This window comes from Dama dama, chromosome 23 (assembly GCF_033118175.1).
Source record: "Dama dama isolate Ldn47 chromosome 23, ASM3311817v1, whole genome shotgun sequence".
In the NCBI taxonomy this organism is placed as follows: Eukaryota; Metazoa; Chordata; class Mammalia; order Artiodactyla; family Cervidae; genus Dama; species Dama dama.
This window is the reverse complement of record NC_083703.1, coordinates 19,121,730-19,142,169: the sequence shown is the minus strand read 5'-3', so window position 1 is coordinate 19,142,169 and position 20,440 is coordinate 19,121,730. Positions and strand designations below refer to the sequence as shown.

General features: G+C 34.8%; 1 protein-coding gene across 11 annotated transcripts in view; it reads right to left on the bottom strand.

Moving 5' to 3' along the window:
• Positions 1-20,440, bottom strand: part of ABI1 (abl interactor 1) — a 79,919-nt gene that overhangs the window by 2,880 nt on the left and 56,599 nt on the right. The window contains exons 4-10 of one of the 11 annotated variants that reach the window (XM_061126108.1): positions 19,545-19,559; positions 18,711-18,811; positions 17,420-17,560; positions 13,937-14,037; positions 9,244-9,420; positions 6,095-6,181; positions 2,361-2,546 (exon numbers count right to left, since the gene is read on the bottom strand). In XM_061126108.1, coding sequence (XP_060982091.1) covers positions 2,361-2,546; positions 6,095-6,181; positions 9,244-9,420; positions 13,937-14,037; positions 17,420-17,560; positions 18,711-18,811; positions 19,545-19,559 — 808 coding nt within the window. The remainder of the gene's footprint in view (positions 1-2,360; positions 2,547-6,094; positions 6,182-9,243; positions 9,421-13,936; positions 14,038-17,419; positions 17,561-18,710; positions 18,812-19,544; positions 19,560-20,440) is intronic. The other 10 variants (XM_061126109.1, XM_061126112.1, XM_061126113.1 and 7 more) reach the window with 10 other exon arrangements.

Sequence of the window (20,440 nt, the reverse complement as noted above, 5' to 3'; positions counted from 1 at the left end):
AGACAAACACCCAAGGAAACCAAGTGACTGCTAGAAAGAAACATTTTCTTTTGTATTCCATCACATTTTTAGTGGTATAGATGAGTTGTAAACTGATCATGACAATGCCTGATATCCTCAAAGTCATTCAGCAAAATTAAAACAGTATTTCCTCATGTTCTTAGTTCCACTTATACTAAGAGCTGATAAAAATACTGCACCCAACTAATTGTTTCTATTTGCCAAATCCCCTCTGTAAATGAAACTTAGTTGCCCCTCACCTTCCCTTCCCCAATGCATATATTCTCATATAACAATTCTCACTGCTGAGTATTTAACCATTAACAATGCGTGTCCATCCTAGTCTGTAGTATCCTAGTCCACATAAAGTTCTAAACTCTCCCTTCTCTATATACTCACTGTAGGGTTCTGTGGGACTAGAAATTTAATATTCTTATCTACATCTGTCATGAATGCATGCGTGCTAAGTCACTTCAGTTGTGTCCGACTCTATGTGACCCTATGGACGCTTTGCAGCCTGCCAGGCTCCTCTGTCCATGGGATTTCCCAGGCAAGAATACTGGAGTGGGTTGCCATGCCTCCTCCAGACCCAGGGTCAAACGTGCGTCCCCTGCATTGCAGGTGGATGTGAGCCTCCAGGGAAACCCCTACATCTCTCTACATGATGAAAATTTGAAGATGCTATCTAGTCCCTCTGAAATCTTCTTTTCCTCAACTTAGAAACAATGCTTTTAACTCATTATAGATACACTGTCTTAAATATTTCAACCTCCTGAATATCATCCTCAAAATTAAACATACTATTAGTCTAATATAAATGACTGAATCTGGCTTCTGCAATAGTCATGTCATACTGTTGGATTAACATATTCAATTGAAATCCTATTAAACCTAGTTTTAAGCATCTTGTGACTTATAAAGGTGACTGGGCTTCCCTGGTGGCTCAGAGGTTAAAGCGTCTGCCTGCAGTGTGGGAGACCTGGGTTCGATCCCTGGGTCGGGAAGATCCCCTGGAGAAGGAAATGGCAACCCACTCCAGTATTCTTGCCTGGAGAATCCCATGGACGGAGGAGCCTGCTGGGCTACAGTCCATGGGGTCGCAAAGAGTCGGACACGACTGAGCGACTTCACACTCACACACACACACACACACACACTCTCTCTCTCTCTCTCTCTCTCTCTCTCGGCTTTAAATATAACCCTACTAAATACCAACTTTCTGATTAAGACCAGGGGTCCATAAACAATGAATGGCCCATGACCAAATTCAAACCAAAGCCTTTCTGTCAATAAATTTTACTGGGGCACAGCGACATCCTCACTTGTCTATGACTGCTTGTTTTGTTTTTTCCCACTTTGGTTGCACTGCATGGCTTGTGGGATCTCAGTTCCCCAACCAGGGATTGAACCCGGGCCCTCAGCAGTGGAAGCGTGAAGTCCTAACCACTGGACCGCCAGGGGATTCTCAACGACTGCTTTTGTGCTACAACAGTGGGGTTGAGAAGTTGTGACAAGCCTGAATGACCAGCAAAGTTTAAGATATTTCATTTTGCCAATATATACAAATATCAAAGAATTATGTTGTACACCTGAAACTAATATGTCAATATACCTTGATTTCTTAAAAAGTGTATTATTTGGTCTTTTCCAAAAAATTTGGTTGACTCCTGATTTAAGACTCTATTTCCTTCAACTTGTGAAGAGATTTCTTTAATCCTGCTCTTTTACCAAGTATATTAACCACTGAAAGTGAAGTCGCTCAGTCGTGTCCAACTCTTTGCGACCCCATGGACTGTAGCCCACCAGGCTCCTCAGTCCATGGAATTTTCCAGGCAAGAGTACTGGAGTGGGTTGCCATTTCCTTCTCCAGGGGATCTTCCCAACCCAGGGATCGAACCCACGTCTCCTGTACTGCAGGCAGACACTTTACCGTCTGAGCCACAAGGGAATCCCTATATTAACCATTATATCATTCCAAATCTGCTATGTAAATATAACTGTCCCATTTTCATAGTTACTTAAATTTGCTTTTCCAAAGCAGAAAATATGGGTCAAAACACAATTCAAGATTGCTCATGTTTATCACTCTCATAATAACCACAGCATATCTGTTTGAAGGTACATGAGAATCTAAATATGAAGTAGAACATTCCAGACTTTCTCAGTAAGATGTAGAATATTTACTGTTTAAAAAAAATTAAAATAAAATATTGGGAAATGTTTAGGAACTAAATCATCTTGGCTGAATAAGCGTGTTCAAAAGGCAGAGACACACCGGACTAGGTGTTCTTTACAGCTCTAAAATAAGATCATCACTAGTTCTTTCCCATTACAGCAATTCAGTGATGACTGTACCTTACCTTTCTCAATATAATTCTTGGGGGCCCAAGCCGGATCCCCATCTGCGTATGGGTCGTTATACTGAACTACCGCGGCCTCCTCATCTTCATAATCCACTGGTGGTGGAGGTGGCGGAGGTGGCGAGTCATCAAACAAGGGGATGTCGTCTGGTGGAGGTGGTGGAGGTGGAGTTGGACTATCAGCAACTAAAAAATTCAGATATTTAATTGAAATCAGAAATCAGACGAGATGGGAATTGCTAAGTTAATAGAATTTAAGGAAGCTCTATGTCATATACAGCATGCACTATTAATAATACATGCAAGATTAGAAATAAAAGCTTGGTGTGTTAAAGCTTCTACTACTTTTAAGAGTAATTTTGCAATAATAAAATGAGCTAAAATTAAAGGTATTAGGAAGTACTACAAATTAATGAATGCAGAAGTTAGGAGACAATATGTCTTTTTTTTTTAAATAGGACTACAGGAGTAAAGAAGTTCCCTTATTCCAAGGTTCAGGTCACAACAAATGTCACTCTTTAGTTAGCCTCTCTCCTAAAATAAGCCTTATGTCACACCTGTCATTTGGACTATAGTAAACATGAATGTTAGTTTAATGGTTTGATAACCATTTATTATGTACATTCATGTCCCCGATTTTGGTTTTCAGTTACCTTTAGTTGCAAAGAAATCTCTAGTGGGTGGATATGTGTTTATTTTTATTTGTTTTATGCAAGGGGAAAAAAAAGCTGTGGTGTTAGGTATGCTTCTATGTGTGTAGGTTTTCTATTATTTAAATTTTAACAAGAAAAAATAAATTTAAAGTTAAATAATTCTAAGCTAGCAGAAAATCTCATTAAATATTTTTTAAATGTTTGTATTCACAATCAACTTTAAAAAAAGATAATCAGCTTCTTAAATGTAGAAAGCAAGCTAAGATTTCTGTATTATTGTTTGTAAAACTAAGAATGGAATGAGGAAAAGACTCGATCCTAAAGATCCAATTTCCTAAGAATACATCCTCAATAAAGATTTTAAAAATAAAGTACTGCAGGAAGATGTTTAAAAAAAAAAACAAAAGAAGAACTCAAATCATGTAAAACGATAAAAACGATTCATACCTCAAATTCTAGATGGCTATGGTATGTCTATGTGTGATTTAAATAAAAAGGGAAACAGTGAAATGGAAAAAATGTCATGCTAGAATTGTTTCAATGAATTATTATGATACCAGGTAACAAATGCTCCCAATATTAACGAATTCAGAGCTGAAGCACAACTAATTCTTAAATTTCTGATCCACAAATTTCTTAAAAAAAAAAAAAAATTTTGACACAAAGAATAATATAGTCTCCAGTATCTGAGAGAAATAATTCAGAATTCCAACATACTAATAATTCCAACATGCTATCTCACATGCCAATTTCTGGGGCTATTTATATGATCAAGGAAAATGGTTATCATCTATTCTAAGATAGTGTTAAAGTTATCAACACCCTATTTGCAGTAATGAGCTGAGAATATAACCAAAGAACCCAGATTTAAAACATACGCACGTAAGAGCCCTACTGACAACCACTTTAGTTCTGTGACTTCTGTTTTATCCTATTTGGGGTGAGAAAGAAGACCACCAGGAAACAAGTCCTGTGAGCTGATGCTCATTCGGACAGCGCTCACACAGGTGTGTAGTTTACTCTTCCTACCAATGCTAGGATCCATTTTATTTCTGCCAATTCCTTTTCCATAAATTATTGTTATTTTTATATTCTATAAAATATTATTATTGGGATGAGAAGAAAATACATATGAATTCATTCTGACATTAAAGAGTCATAGCTCATATCCTTAATATGGCTTAATGAATAAATTATGTATGTTTACCTGAATTCTTAAAGTATATTTACTCTTGATTTATAGACAACTTACTAGTCTAATTTTTCATTCAACTGTCTTTATACCCAACTGCTGTTAATTTACATTGGCTTATCTTCAAATTGCATACACTGGGGCAAGAGTCTTGTCATCTAATTCCCTGTGCATAATACTATGTCTAGCACCAGGTATAATTAGTTCAAAAACGCTTTCTGATGTTAATCATAAACAGATGTAAACACACTGCTTTTTTAGACGCTCATGTCTTAAACTGAAACACATAATAGGTTAACTGCTCTGTGCATTCATTATCACCACTTTGTAAAAGAAAGTGAACGTTAAAGAACACAGAAAATTTGTAATTCATAAAACATTTAGTATACTGATAGCAATTTATCAACAATCTTCCTAACATGCTTTCAAAGAAAACAGATGCCAAATAAAGTGAGGCATTCTGTGGCACCAGGAGAATTACTGACTCAAGATCACAAGTTTGGGAGAAGAACTGAAATAGTACCATGGCCTCTAGAACGAAGACCATACATGTACATTACACTGAATGTCTATTTAAAAAAAGGATTACCAAAAATCTAATCAATGAGCTTTGGACTCACTAAATGGATGTTTATTATGGCTATTTTAAAACATTTCCTAAAAATTCTCAGCTATTAGGCAGTTCAAACGTTGAACTGGCTTTGTTTTTAAACTCTTAGAGCACCAAGAACCAGCAATTTACCTTTATTCACTAATTTTTTAAACGAAGATTCACTTATTTTTACATGTTTAAACACGTAAGTTTCCAACCAAATGTAAATGGTAAGGTTGGTGTAGGCTCAGAAATTTTAGCATTGTGAGACTGTTTTATAGAAAGTCTATTAAATCACACACTTCTTAAAGATGGGGACTTTGTCTTAGACTATGTATATTCCTCCCAGAGCCTAGGACATAACACTGAATAAACAAATACTTGACTGGACGAAGGGAGGAAACGTGGAGAATAACACAACAAGGTCAGGAGAAGCTGCAGGACGGAATTTGCCACAATGTTTTCTCCTGGAAGATGGGCTGGTCATTTGAGTTACACATCTTGTTCAAACCGTTCTGAGATTTATCTGCATGGTGGTGAAGCCAAATGAAGTGAATTAGTACTAGACCACCTTACCATCTTCAGCATTTTTGGCACAATATAATTCAATAATAGTAATAGTTTCCATTTTGCCAAATAACATTCACTATGATCATGTAGTTAGGATTATGTATCTTCCAGAATGTCAAAGTAATCAGGTGGTAATTAAAAAATTAAAAAAAAAAAAACACCTCTATCCTAATTCCTATATTCAAAAGAATTTCCTAGTCAATCTGACCTTCCTTCAAAAAGACCTAAAAAATGTGACAAGTCTGCCTGTTCAGAAATCATCCTCATGGGCCAAAACATAAAGAGGGCTCTACACAGATCATCACTTAAATGGGTGCATGGATGTAATTTACTTATTTAATCTCACAGTGTAACTATGCATCTTGATGAGTTTGCTGGCAACAGAAAACTAATTCCCCTAAAAACTATTGAAAGCTAGTAGTTTCCACACAATTTTAATTTGAGGCTTTGATTATGCTTTCCTTAAGAATCTGCAAAGATCTGATTTCATGTTTTAGAGCATGTGAATACATAAGGAAATTGCAGTTGTGACATTCATCTGAGTCAGTAACCATGCACACAGAAGAAAACTGAAGATCGTGCTCTTCAGTTTCAATAACGGATCTGCACCTATTTTCAAGGTAAGATTAGCTTCTCAACAAAAGTAAGGAAAATGATGACTCATCAGCCATGCATGCTATAAGGAGACAGCCTCTACTCTTGGACAGCTCAGGTTTTCCAAACTTACTGTTTTCCTGCACCCTGGCCACGAAGCCTGTGAGAGGTATCTGTGGAGTCAATTGAGGCATAGGGGGAGGGGGTGGAGCAATAGAAACTGGCGGTGACAACACAGAATGGGGGAAGTAAAACAGATAAAGGAAAGAAAAGGAACAAACAAAAAGCAGAAGTCAGTTACAAGGACCACAAACATAAGTATGCAAAGAACAGTTTGTAAATGAAACAAAACAAAACAAGAAACAAAACAAAAACCTGCAGAACCTTCATTTCTCACAAACAAACCTAAAGCTGAGCTGTGCTTAGCCAACTGGTAATTTTATTAAAAAACAAATACATTTATTTTAATCCTACTGTTACATTGTTTGGGGAAGATTTAGATTTACCATCACCTTCACTTCCATGCAATGAAAATTTTAAATTCTAAGGAAAGACTTTAACAAAACAGGTAAGAATGAAATACCAATAAAGATTTCCAGGATACTGTTAGTTCACCTTACCTCTCTAATCCTAACAAGTATGTCTAGCTTAAGGATAATGCTGTAAATCAGAATTCAAATAAACAAAACAAAAATGTTATGGAATAGCTGTTTATTCCATGTATAAATAAATGCATTAGTTATAGGTTTCCTTTAAAAACAGTTCTTATGTATCTATAGCATACATCTAAGTTATATATAATCTTATTATATATAACATGCATGTATGTTATAATAAGATTAATTATATAATGTATGTTATATAATTACATGATAGTATAAAATATGATTCACATGTAAATTACATGATTTAATAATAAACACATAAATTATAATACTTATATATTATACAATTATATAACATTGTATGATTATATAATATAATCTTATTATATACAGTAATATAATCTCATTATGTAGCTAAATATTTTCTATATATCTATATCATCTCTCTAGGAAAAATCCTTGTTTGTAAAAAAAAAAAAAAAAAGGTTACTATTATTTTTATGTTGACAATCTTAAATACATCACTCTTAAATTTACTAGGGAATAAGAGTGGTCCATACACCATGTTAATTGTTCACTGAATTTCAAGGATATTTCAAGGGACCTTCTTCCTTTTATATCACAAAATTCTGTTTATTGGTAGTCACCAAGAAATGACACTAAATTGACAGGGAAAATTTACTGACTCCCAAAGATCATTTAATTGAAAGATTGTTTCCATTAATCCAATCTAAAAATTGTTTGGTTAAAAAAAAAATTGTTTGGTAAGCATAAAAATCTAAAAGAGGTTCAGTGTACAAATAAACAACAAAGCAATGTATGTGTATTTACATTCATTGTATGGCTAAAAACAACATTCAATTCACTATGAAATTAGTCCTGGTTCATTCTGACACTCTGTATACAGAAGTATATACATGTGTGTATATACTTGTATATACATGTGTGTATATAATGTTCCAGTATACACACATTTATATATGACAGCTTTAATAAATAAAAGATTATATACCTTTTCAATGTAAAAAAAATTTTTTTAAACTTCCACAAACCTAAAAATTTAAAAAAATAACCCTTAGTAACTAGCCATGCTGGTTAGTACATAAAGAAAGAAAGGTTATGCTGCAACAATACTAATCATACGCACAGAATATGCACATCAAAACACTAAAACACTCACATGCTACCACTACAACACCAACGGTAACTCAGGTTGAAGGATAACTGATTTGACAACACACAATAATGTTTAAATGTGAGGCAAATTTGCCTTACATATCCAAAAATATGGACACTCAGTAATGACAATGTCTTCTTTGAGGGTAAGCAACCAACCCAAGCAGTGTTAAAACAGAACTACACAAACATGTATCAGGTGAAGAGTCACCAGAAGTCCTATTTGCGGAGTAAACTAAATAAATGTCTAAGTGCGGAAAAGAAAAGTAACACAAAGATGAGATCTAAAAATGCAGCATAATATAAAAAAAAAAAAAAAATTTAAAGGTTCATGAAACTAGTGAGACATGATCAGATCAACTGCTCTGATGGTGGGATTCTCAGCCACCAGCTACTTTTCTTTACCAAAAGGAGACTAGGGGAAATGTGAGGTAAAATTCTAATTGGCAAAGTTTCTCAGGAGCTTGGATGAAAATTTCAGTCTGGAAAAGGGTTCTAATAATATAAATTTTGGGATTACTTGTGAATTGTGATATTTCTGCTAAAGTGATTTTCAATTCTTAGAAGGTTTTTTGCTTATAACCACAATTAAGTCTTTAAAATTTAACCCCCCCAAAAAGAGAGAGAATTTAGGTCTACTTTAAAACACTTGTTTAAAACATGCATCATAAATAAAAAGAATTTAAAACCAACTTCCTATGTAAATATGAAGTATTCAGTATTTTTTAGGTTACATAAAATAACATGCAGCTCCAGAAAGTAGCTAGAAAAACCACACGAGAAAGTGTGTTTCAGTCTATGTCTGGTGATCACTGTTTCAAGCCAATAACAAATACTGAACAACTGGCTCATTTCAGATTTCTCTTGGTTGGATTGAGCATCCTGATACGGAAAGTGAAATTACTGACTACTCACTCTAAGCAAGTGGAACTTTTTCACATTTTATGCCAAAGTTATTTTCTAATCTTATCAGCCTTTAAACACTGATTGCAGTTAGTGTTGAGATGTGCAATCTGAGGTGAACAGAAAGGATTTGTCAAAAGAAAAGTCCTCCCCACTGTTATAATTATTAGAGACAGAATAAGCAGGCATCAAGAATGGTTTTTAATGGTTTGGAACTCATTTCAGTATAGGTTAACAAGCTTAAAAGTGATAGCCAGCAATTTTGTTATATTATTGAAAAGAAAAATTGTCATAATATTTTTAATTTTACTGTTATCAAACTATATCAAACATGCCAATATTTTAAAATTCAGCTTAATTAATTTCAGAGTCTTTCCTCTTTAGTTCTATTTATAGTATACTCAGTGAGTTGGAAGTTTTAGAAAGTGATAAGCAATTATTCTTAAAATGATAAGATTCAAGGTCTCACTTCTTAAAACAAAAATAAACATGAAATAACATGGTTTCAATTGTTGTCTATCACTGGCAAGAACAATTTAAAATAATTTCCTTCAAAAGGAGCTCCACTGCTGCGTGTGCCTGCTAAGCACAAGCTTACTTGAATTCTGAGAATAAAGTGGCCCTCCATTAACATGAGGCTGAGCAGAAAACTGAGCCGTCACAGAGGGGGTCCGTCTGTATCCACCAGAAGATGTCGAGGAGGTGGTAGAGTTGTGCCGAGAAATCTGCCTGGTCATTGTGCCATACTGGGAACCAGGAGCTGAGCCCGGGGCTGCTGGAAAGCATGAGTCAAAGGCAACCAACAAAGAACTTGAGCACTGCAGTAACCTCCGATGGCAGCACAAAGAGAAGCAGACTCTCAGCGAGAAACGTTTTTTATCACTTTTTAAAGTCCACAGCACAAAATAAAGAGAAAAGTAAAGATACAACACAAATAGCTCCATCTCTGAACTTACAAAAACTTACAAAAAAGCAGAAAAAACAGATACTGTGTGGAAAGTGCAAAAGTTAAGTATGAAACATTCTTCAACCTTTTAATTTAGCATAATCCCAAGTGGTATTTTGCTAATAAAATGTATAATCTTTTTGTTATTTTAGAACGTACAGTTTTTATATGTCAACTGTGTCTCTCCAACAAGATAAGTACCAAATGACAGTCTGAGGTGAAAAGCATTAGTTTTTAGATGTGAATACCTTAGTATCTGGATTGTATACTTCTTCCTTTTCACTGGCAAGTCTACAGAAACGCAGTCTAAGAATCTATCCAGCCAAACCCGCTTAAATTATAAAGTTTACACAGTTAAGCTTATTTTCCACATTTACTAGTATATTTATTTGACTGTTTATTGTATTAGCAGTTATTATCAATATCTATTATAGTAAAATCATTTTTTTAGAGAAGCACACTTTCTAGCTTCAAAGCACCTATGTCAGATTTGTTGTGTATCTCCAAACTTTTAAGAATTATACACTTTACCCTATCACTGAAATTTCTGTGATTGATAAAACTGAAAAAAACTTTAAGACTGTAAAATATGGACATTTTAGGGCAGCTTTGGGTAGAAAATCCACTATCTTTTCCCACATATTTGGAGGGCTTTTTTTTCCCCATAGTACATCCAAAGCAATCTTTTCTTTTTTAATTTCAAGCATATTTAAAACTAAAGTATTAACAATACTTAAAATTTTATTCAATGTCATCTTTATCAACATCTTCAAAGTTTAAAATTTTAAAGGTTAATATAAAGTTCAAAGCCTCTAAAGTTAACTATACCTTCCAGGCAACTTCAGGATTTACATCATTCTCCCAAACATCTAACCACGACTGAAGAAATAAAAAGGCAGAATCCTGGTTTGCTTTCATTTAGTCATTTCATTTAACCTCTCCTAGAGGCCATACAAATTATTAGAAAAATCATACAGCAGAGGTTGTTCATTAAAAGAAGTGCTGATATTTAACATTTTGGAGCTCCCAAGCCATAGGCAGTCACTGATTAAATCATCCACACACTCATTTTCTAAACAGAGACACACTTTTAAAATAACTGTCTACTCAAATGCCTTTGAGAATGAGTAATTCTGGACAGCTAAGTTTTCCAAGGAGCTAAGAGGTAATCCTTTAACCATTTTTAATAGAAATCCTAAAATGATTTTTTATATTTCTTTGACTTATATAAAAACTATACAAAATCCAGGTTACTTTTTTTGGTGATTGAAAACCAAATTGAGCTATTTATATAGTTCCAAACCAGGCCAATTTTAGAATTTATTTTAGTATTTTATTATGAAATAAGTCATAATGTTAAAGGGTATGTGACTGATGTATATATAATTATATATGCTATGTACATATAAATAATACATACACTAATGTATATTATATAACTATTTACAATGGTTATATATAATCTGTTTACATATATAAATATTATTTGTATATTTGGTTATATAGGATTATATATTCTGTTGGTTTGCTGTTTTCCTTTTATATTTTTTAAGATTCATTCATGTTGGTAAGTATATGGATATATCATTCATTTTTTTGCTTTATTTACATACAAACGTGCCACAATTACTTATCCATTCCACCGTTAGACATCTGAATTGCATCCAGATTTTTGCTATTATTATTATACCACATTATGAACATTCCTAAATATGGTTCCTCAGTTTCTCTGAAACAGTGGTTCTCAAACACTGATCAGAATTTCATCTTAAGGGCCTACTGTGATACAAGCTGCTTGGCTCGTCTCTGTTTCTGAATGAGGAGGTCTGGAATGGGACCTGAGAATTTACATTCCTAACTAGCTCCCACAACAATGATTCTGTTGATCTGGAAATCATATTTCAAAAGCCACTGCTCTAATACAGTGGTGGTTAAACTTTTTGGTCTTAGGGTCCACTCTAAAATTAAAGAACCTCAAAAAATTTTTATTGAAGTGAGTTACAGGAATAGGTAATTACCATATTAGAAATTAAATCTGATTTATCTTTAAAACACATGAATACACGTACACATTCCTTTAGCTGTCAAAAAATGATGCTTTCAAATGTTATGTAGCCTCTGGAAAATTCCACTGTGTCCTGGTATCAGAATGAGAATGAAAATGGAAACAAGTCTTAGTATTATTATGGAGATAGTTCTAACCTCAAAAATGCCAAGAAAGAATTTTGGCAACACCCAGCAGTCACATACCTATATTTTGAGAACCAGTACTCTAGGGGAAATATCTGGAAATGAAATTGATAATTCTAAGGTAAGAAACCTGGTTCAACCTGGCTGAGTAACAACAAATTACTTTCTAAAGGGAGCATATTAACTAATAAACTCCCACCAGCAATGTACCTTACCTTTCTGTTACTGCACATCCTCAATGAAATTTGGTACTAGGGGACTGTGACATGTTTACCTATCTAGTAGCTATAAAATAGTATCCACTGGTTTTTATAGGGCCTTTTTTTATTACTTCCTTTTCCCCTTTTCTTTTGAGTACAAGTGCCAATGTTTTTAAAAGAAGATGCTAGATGTTCATATCAATGTATGACAAAACCCACTGAAATGTTGTGAAGTAATTAGCCTCCAACTAATAAAAAAATAAAAAAAATAAAAAAAGAAGAAGATGCTAGATGGTTTTATTTCACCTAAGCTCCATTATTTGAGACAGTTCTTTATCCATTTCCACCCAAATGCTACTGTGCATTTCTAGGCTGAATGGTTTTATATAGTCTATATTTGGAATTCTTATATGCTCAATCCAGTCTCCATCAACCTGGGAACAATTTAAATGTATTTTATTGATAAAAACTGTTTTCATGGCCCCCTCAGATGCCATAAATCCTCAACTGTATCCGAGTTTTTCAACTATGAGCCACAGGAAAGCCTCAGAGCACCCCACACATCATTCTCTTTTCCATTTTTCTTCCTCCTGTCCTCCACCTTCACCCCACTCCTTTGACTGTTGTATACACCAGGGAGTTCCAAATCAAGTCTCACTTTAAAAAAATACTGCATCACTAATAAAAAAATTTTTTTGAACAATCACTGCTATAATATTCCTTGAAAGATCTAAACAAAACAAAAGCTAAACCACATTAAATTGGTTATAAACAAGGCAGAGACACATCTGACATCACAGAGAAGTTTCTGCGTAACTTCAGAGGCCTTTCACAAGGAGAAATTAGTGTAAATTAGATTTAATACTTAAAACTTTGTACTACCACCTACAAGCTAGTAACCACAAAAGCTACCCGTGTAACAGGGGCTGACTATGAACGAGGCACAGTCGGTTAACCCACTCCAGTGGCTACGCAGTCTCACCTAACACAGTGTTCGCGGGGAGGGGTGGTGGAAGAGGTGGTGCTGGTGGAGCTCCAGAAGGAGGAAGGACAGAAATGTTTTCTAATAAAATAGTTTATAATTCAGGTCAGAGTGCAAGAAAGAGAACTAATCATTCTGAAACAGTAAGAAAGTACAATGCTTTGGAAAGAAGAAAAAGAGAAAGACACCCATATGCAAAGCATGTTCCAAAGAATAAGAATTTCACAAGGTAAAAAGGTCACTGAGTCCACACTTTCATTAACTATAAAATACGCCTATTTTTATAAGTAGCTTTTTCTCCTTTTTCAACAACATCCTTGAGAAACGAAGAATTTTTCCCAGTTTTAATTATCAAACTCATTTTTCAAATGTATATTTTAACACCAAAAAGTCTTCCTTTCATTTAGTAAACAATCAAGGGTCTAATCATAGCTCTACTATGATTTCTTAAATTTTTATATAATCTAAAAAGTAAAAGAGCTTTTCCTAGTTTAATTCCATGTTACATTCACAGCGTTTTACTGACATATGTATTGAATATCATACATAAAAACAGGAAAGTCACAACCAGCTATCACCAGAGTTGATACACCTACCAGCCTATAAGGCAACATCAAAGTTCAGTGATACATAATTTACATTAAAGACACTGATCTTTCAGTTGAATTATCAACAATATTGGTTTGCTCTTGAAATAATAATCATCATTTCTGACTAGTGCCCAAGTATTTCTAAAGCAAAATGGCCCAAAAGTTATTTAATATGCTTTTTTTAATAAGTAAGGAGAAACAGCTGCAAAACTCTCAAGATTCTGAAAACCAATCAAAAATGGTTTTTAAATTTGTTAGCTTTCATTCTGGCAACAATCACATAAATTTAATTGTTTTATCTAATGTAACTAAATTGCTTCAGCCTTCCATAATAAAGCTCATAAATACTACCACATAAGACAGTGGATTAGCTGATGACACACCTGGTCCAATGGTGGGTGGTGAGGGTGTAGGCACGGCGATGGGAATGCCAATACTGCTGCTACCACTGTTCTCTCGGCTGCCGCTTCCTCCGCTGCTTCCACTGCGAGCGAGAAAAATCATGAAAACAGCAATTCTAGGGATTCCTTCAAAAAATATAATCAACTCAAAGCCACCAGATACTATTATGATGGATGTGTGTGTGCATATGTACACATACGCTTACATAGAAAGAAACGTTTTAACTGTCCAATACAAATTTTAACTCTAATACCTGAAGTGATTTTTGTGTTTCACTGTGTGTGTTAGTTGCTCAGTCATGTCCGACTCTTTGAGACCCCATGGACTGTAGCCTGCCAGGCTTCTCTCTCCATGGAATTCTCCAGGCAAGAATACTGGAGTAGATTACCATTCCCTTCTCCAGAGGAACTTCCCAACCCAGGGACTGAACCCTGGTCTCCTGCATCGCAGGCAGGTTCTTAACCATTTGAGCTACAGGGAAGTCTGTGTGTTTCACTATGTTTCTCCATCTACTGAAAAACCAACATAATCATATAGTACTCAGAACTGTAAGAGATCACTGAGAAACAAATGACCAATACAATCTAATATACAATGAATCAGCAAGGATTTATTTAAAACCCAGTATAAACAGCAGTAAACAAAGCAGACATGAACTACACTGTCATGGGACTCTTGGCTGAGAATGGGAAAACAGACATTAAAAAATAGTGGGACGGAAGCCACAAAAGATGCTATGGAAGTTAATAAAAACGGTAACCAACTTTAGTCTGAAATTAGTATGCACACCTCTAATTAATCTCAAAGAGCAATAATAAGACAGGGAAATTTTTGGAAAAATGAGCAAATGAAAAAGACAATAATGAAATTTCACCAAGGAACATTCTAGAATAGTGGATACTATTAAATTTTAACTTCTATGGACTCACTGTCTTTAGGCATACAACCTCACACTGACCAGTTTCAGTAACGTAAAGTGGACATGTTGTTCAGTCGCTAAACCATGTCCAACTCTTTGTGACCCCATGGACTGAAGCATGCCAGGCTTCCCTGTCCTCCACTATTTCCCTGAATTTGCTCAAAGTCATGTCCACTGAGTCAGTGATGCTATCTAGCCATCTCATCCTCTGCCACCACCTTCTTCTTTTGTCCTCAATCTTTCCCAGCAGCAAAGTCTTTTCCAATGAGTCCGTTCTTTGCATCAGGTGGCCAAAGTATTGGAGCTTCAGCTTCAGTCCTTCCAATGAATATTCAGGGTTGATTCCTTTTAGGAGTGCACATGTACATATATGCAAATATACATATGTACCCATGTAGCCTGAAGCTCCATATTATATTTCTAAAACTCAACATCATTGGTTCAACAGGCCCAGAAACCCAGCAGAGTAATAATCTGCACTGTCTAGATTAATTTATTTTCTTCAATATGATCCCTCTATAATTACACTGTCACATACTAACAGAAGGGGAAAAAATATTTATATAACAAAAATAGCTCTGGTGTGAAGGCCTCCCTCCTCCCAAGCTCATCAATACTCTGCTTTGGGCCACCACCATATAACAGACAGATGCACTTATGTGCCTGTATGATTAACTAATCTGTATGCCTTTTTCTAACATGAAGGTTGGCAAGTTACAGCCTGCAAGCCAAATTTGGCCCATAGTGTGATTTTTATAACCCATGGGCTAAGAACATTTTTTTATATTTTAATTAGTTGGAAAAAACCAAAAGAATAATATTTTATGACACATTAAAATTATGTGAAATTCAAATTTCAGTGCCATATATTAAGTTTTGTTGGAACACAGCCATGCTCATTCATTTACGTGCTGCTGATGGCTGCTCTCATGACAGAGCTGAGTAACTGCAGCAGAGACCATATGGACCACAAATCCTGAAGTATTGACAATGTGGCCCTTGATAAAAAAGTTTATTGATCCCTATTCTAATAGAACAAGTTCCTGAAAAAAAGAACCATATCTCACTGGTATATCCCTAGTATAATGAAGTAACTTAGTTGTTGAATATGATTAAACTATTACTACATCCACTACAGAGAAAAATCATGCTTTGATGTAATAATTCAATAATAAACATATAAAGAAACAATTTAAAAAACAATTTTGGTCCTCACTGAATTCATACTGTAACTGATACTGTAACTGCAGACATCAATATGACAATTTATTTACTAACAGAAATAATAACAACAAATAACAATTACCTAACATTTGAGAGCCTGGTATACCCTATGTTAACTGAATCCTTCAAAATAATTTGACCAAGTTATAGCTCTAATAAAACCAACCAAAAATCAAGGTAAAGAGCAGTTCCCTGCCCAAGTTATTAAGTGAGAGGTAAAAATTAAATTAAAAAATTAAACTATACAATAAAGTACTTCCCAAATAAAGTAGTTACTTTAGGGGGAGGGAGGTAGAAGCAATCATTGGAAAAGGCCTGAGGCAGACTTCTGGGTTGTTGGTACTATTCCATTTTCTCATCTGCGTGATGGTTACATGACTATATTCAGTTTGTATTAATACATCAAGTTTTATATTAATAAATTATCTCCTTTTCTGAAATGCATGTTATGTTCCATACCAAGTTTTTAAAAATCCACTGAGTAGATTCCCTGGTGGCTCAGTGGTAAATAATCCACCTGCCACTGCAGGAGACAAAGGTTCGATCCCTGATCTGGGAAGATCCCACATGCAGCAGGGCAATTAAAAGCCCACGGCGCCACAGCTACCGAGCCCGTGCTCGAGCGTCTGAGAACCACAACGACTAAGTCCCGCACCATCACTGCTGAAGCCCACGCACTCCTGAGCTCATGCTCTGCAACAAGAGAAGCCACCACAATGAAAAGCTTGTGCACTGCAACTGGAGAGGAGCCCCTGCTCACCTCCCCCAGAGAGAAGCCCGCACAGCAACGAGCAACCAGCACAGCCAAAAACTAATAAAACACATTTTTAAAAAATAAAGGGGAAAAGAAATTCACTGGGTAGTTATTTCTAGAACATTTTAAAAAACCAATTTATATAATAACATATTCTACAGTCTATCAACTCTCCTAAGAAATTCTTCCTCAGAGCTTCAAGGTTAAATCTCATTGTACAGTTTCTGATATTCAACCATTTACCCAAAAAACTTCACAGTGGTTATCTTGATCATTTTTTCCTAAATGACCATAAAAAAAAATTCTTTAGGCTTTATCCAAATGTACATATGTATCTCTGTCAAAAAGAGGAAATACTAGCAATCTGCTAGCAGTAGAGATACTAAAAAATCTAAAAAAGTACAAGTTCATGATATAAATGTACAGAAACGAATACAGTAGTATCATCCTCAACCTTACCATCTATGTTAGCATCAGAGGAGCACTTTACCTATAATTCTACAGGAGTTTGTCACCAACCAATAACATACATTCTCAGCTGTTCAAAGGCTCAACCTAAAAACTTACCTGTGTGTCCTTGGTCTCTGATTTAAAGAAGCCGTCCTGCCTGGACTATGCTGACTTCCCAGCCTCGCAGGACTTGTCATGTAGTCATTAGGAACTGTTGGAGGTTTAACAGGCTCAAGGGTTTTGTAAGGAGTATTTCGTCTAAAGAAGCATAATAGAGAAAGGAGTAATGGATGAGAAAGAGAAAATGGTATTTTCCCCCAAATCTGTAACTATCCCTTTATTACCAAGTATAACACAATTTTTTTAAATAATAAAGTTTGTTTTTAAAAAATGCTTTAATTGAAACATATGAATTTTGTTACTTTAACAAAAGCTAAAATCTGTTACCTTTTCTTAGGAAAACCACTGAGAAAGGTAAAAGTTCTAACTAATCTTATGTCTAAAAATAATAGCTATAACTTTTTAAATGCTCAGTAATATGAAACTTTGAAATATGTATGATTCCCAACTCAGTAGCCCACAAGGCACTGTCCTTATATATTGTGGTAGCTGAATATCTCTTCTGCAATTTATTCCTACCTCAACATGGAAATATTACTATATGGGCAAGTACATTCTGGTCCCAGTTGTGATGCCATTAATTTCTCAATAAATGATTTTAACTTTTCTATTTAACAACTTCATGTTTTTTTTCAGGGGCAAGGGGTTCACAAAATGAAAATAGAAACTAAGAGCCTACAAAAAAAGTTGGTTGCTATTAAGTAACGATTCTACCACCCCTCCACCAAAAACAAGGAGTCTATAGTCTACAATAATGTGAATGATCTTTCAGGACTGTCTTACCAAGTATTCAGTATTTGCATTGCATTGAAAATTGGGAACGAAGAAGGCACAAACTGTTATCTTTTCTACTTCTGCACTGGCCTTCTCACAAAGCTACTCTAGAATAAAGGGCCCCAAAATGACCAGCAGAAGCACAGTTAGAAGGATTCCCAGTAAAGATTCCCAAGTCTCAGGTGAAACAGAAATGGGGGATATGGAAGAACTACAAGCTACCAAACCAAAGTATGCAAAATAGGCCACTTATTCAAAGTTCTGTAATATAAATATTGCAAATACATGTGAAGACAATATATACGGAAACCTCTGGTTATTTCATTTTAAGGTCAGATTTATATATATGTATATAAAATTTTTAATGAATTGGAAAATAATAGACAATGCTCATTTATACACATACAAAAAACTTTTCTAGTACAGAGTTCCTCAGAGAAATTACAGAACAGGCAGATTCATTTTGGATTCCCTTCACTGGATCTGAAGAACACAGATGTAACTGAGTCCTTACCCCAGCGTTCCCCGGCCTGACATGGGAGGACTTGGTGGTTTCTGAGTAGGAGGATTTGTTCTCGACAGTGTGCCAGTTCTTGCAGGCTGGTTATTTCCATGCTAAAATGTGGAAAGAAATGCTTTTATTTTTATATCAAATTGTTCTCTTGGTGTTTTGACACCATGTATTATTATTTTTTAAATATCAGAATGTGAAATAAGGATTCCCAGACAGCTTTAATAACAGACTTTGGTACTATATTTTAAAAAGTCAAGATACCACTTGCACTTGGCTTTTCATATTATTTTGCACCCTTCATGCCAATTAATTGCAAAATACAGATGAGACTACTGAATTTTATATATTATTTTATTGTTATACATGTTCACTGAGATCTAATTTATCTGCAATTCAAATATATGGTTTCCTGAAATTTTCAAAATGTGTGCAGGAATATAAACTACAGATCTCAGTGTCAACTTGATAAAATATTCATCTGAAAAATCATCTCTATCCCAACAACTCAGTAACAAAGTCACACGTAATGTCTGGGAAACCTCCTAATTGTAAGTCAATAAAAGCAAGGCAACTATCAAAAAATGAGCAAAGCAATAAATGTTAGCAAAATTAATGTTCCTATATAAATGCAGATGTCAATATATCTTTGATATATTAACACATCCAAGCTAAATGTTGCTGATTTGAACTGGGTTTGGGTATATTTAACCCATATAAATCCTACGGGGAAAAAAGCAGACAGACATAGGAGAAGTTTTCAAGTTTTAGTGGCTCTGCAGCCTCTATCAATACAGAAGGAATACTGTGGATCAAATGATAAGTAGTATCTCTTACCTTGGCTTTTAGCCACTTTACGTTGGCAAAAAAGGGGGGAAAAAGTAGAAATTAATTCTAGATATCTTATCTGATAGGACAGTTACTTGATTCATGTTAATAAGCTTTTACCCAGTCATATTTCAAGTATTTTATAAAGAAAAGTCACAAGCAGTAGGGAAATATTCATAGGTATCACATATTTATTCAAAGTAATATAATTCATAAGAAAATTATCACTTAATTATGCCAATCTCATGCAAATTATGTAATTTCTTAGGTCAGTATTTTATCCTATCAAACTAATTCAACTGAATCATGGATGATAAAAAACAAACTTTGATTTAAATACAAACACCATACCTCATTAAATGTATGGCTATTTTAATACATCAGTCCACAGACCTTAAGACTACTGGATAATGAATGCTCACGCTTCATTATTTAAATGGTAGTACAGAATTTTAAAGAGTGATCAACTGTAAATGTTAAAATCCAAAATTACAGGTTGCTTCCAAATGCAGAAAAGGACCTAGCAACTCAGGGTTTAAAACAAAATTACAATGCACCATAACATCTTAGCCAAATTCTAATTAAGGAACAAACAAACAAACAAATAGGGTCTGGAAACCGTCTCATTTGTAGCTTAAGAACCAAATCCTAAGAAGTCAGCACTAGTAGATAGAGTTTGTTTTAGTTCTAAATTTCCTTCTGAACAAGTCTGACCAAAATTCAAAACTGAAAAAAAGCTCCTTTGATCCTAAAGGCTACATCTTTGAAACCTGGCCAGCTTATATATACACAAACTAATGTGTCCAAGGCAGCCTACTTGCAACATGCCACTTAAGGAAGATTATCTTCAGATTGCAGTCTTTTTCTACACTGGAGAAAAAAGGGTTCCCTCAAGTTCTTTCCAT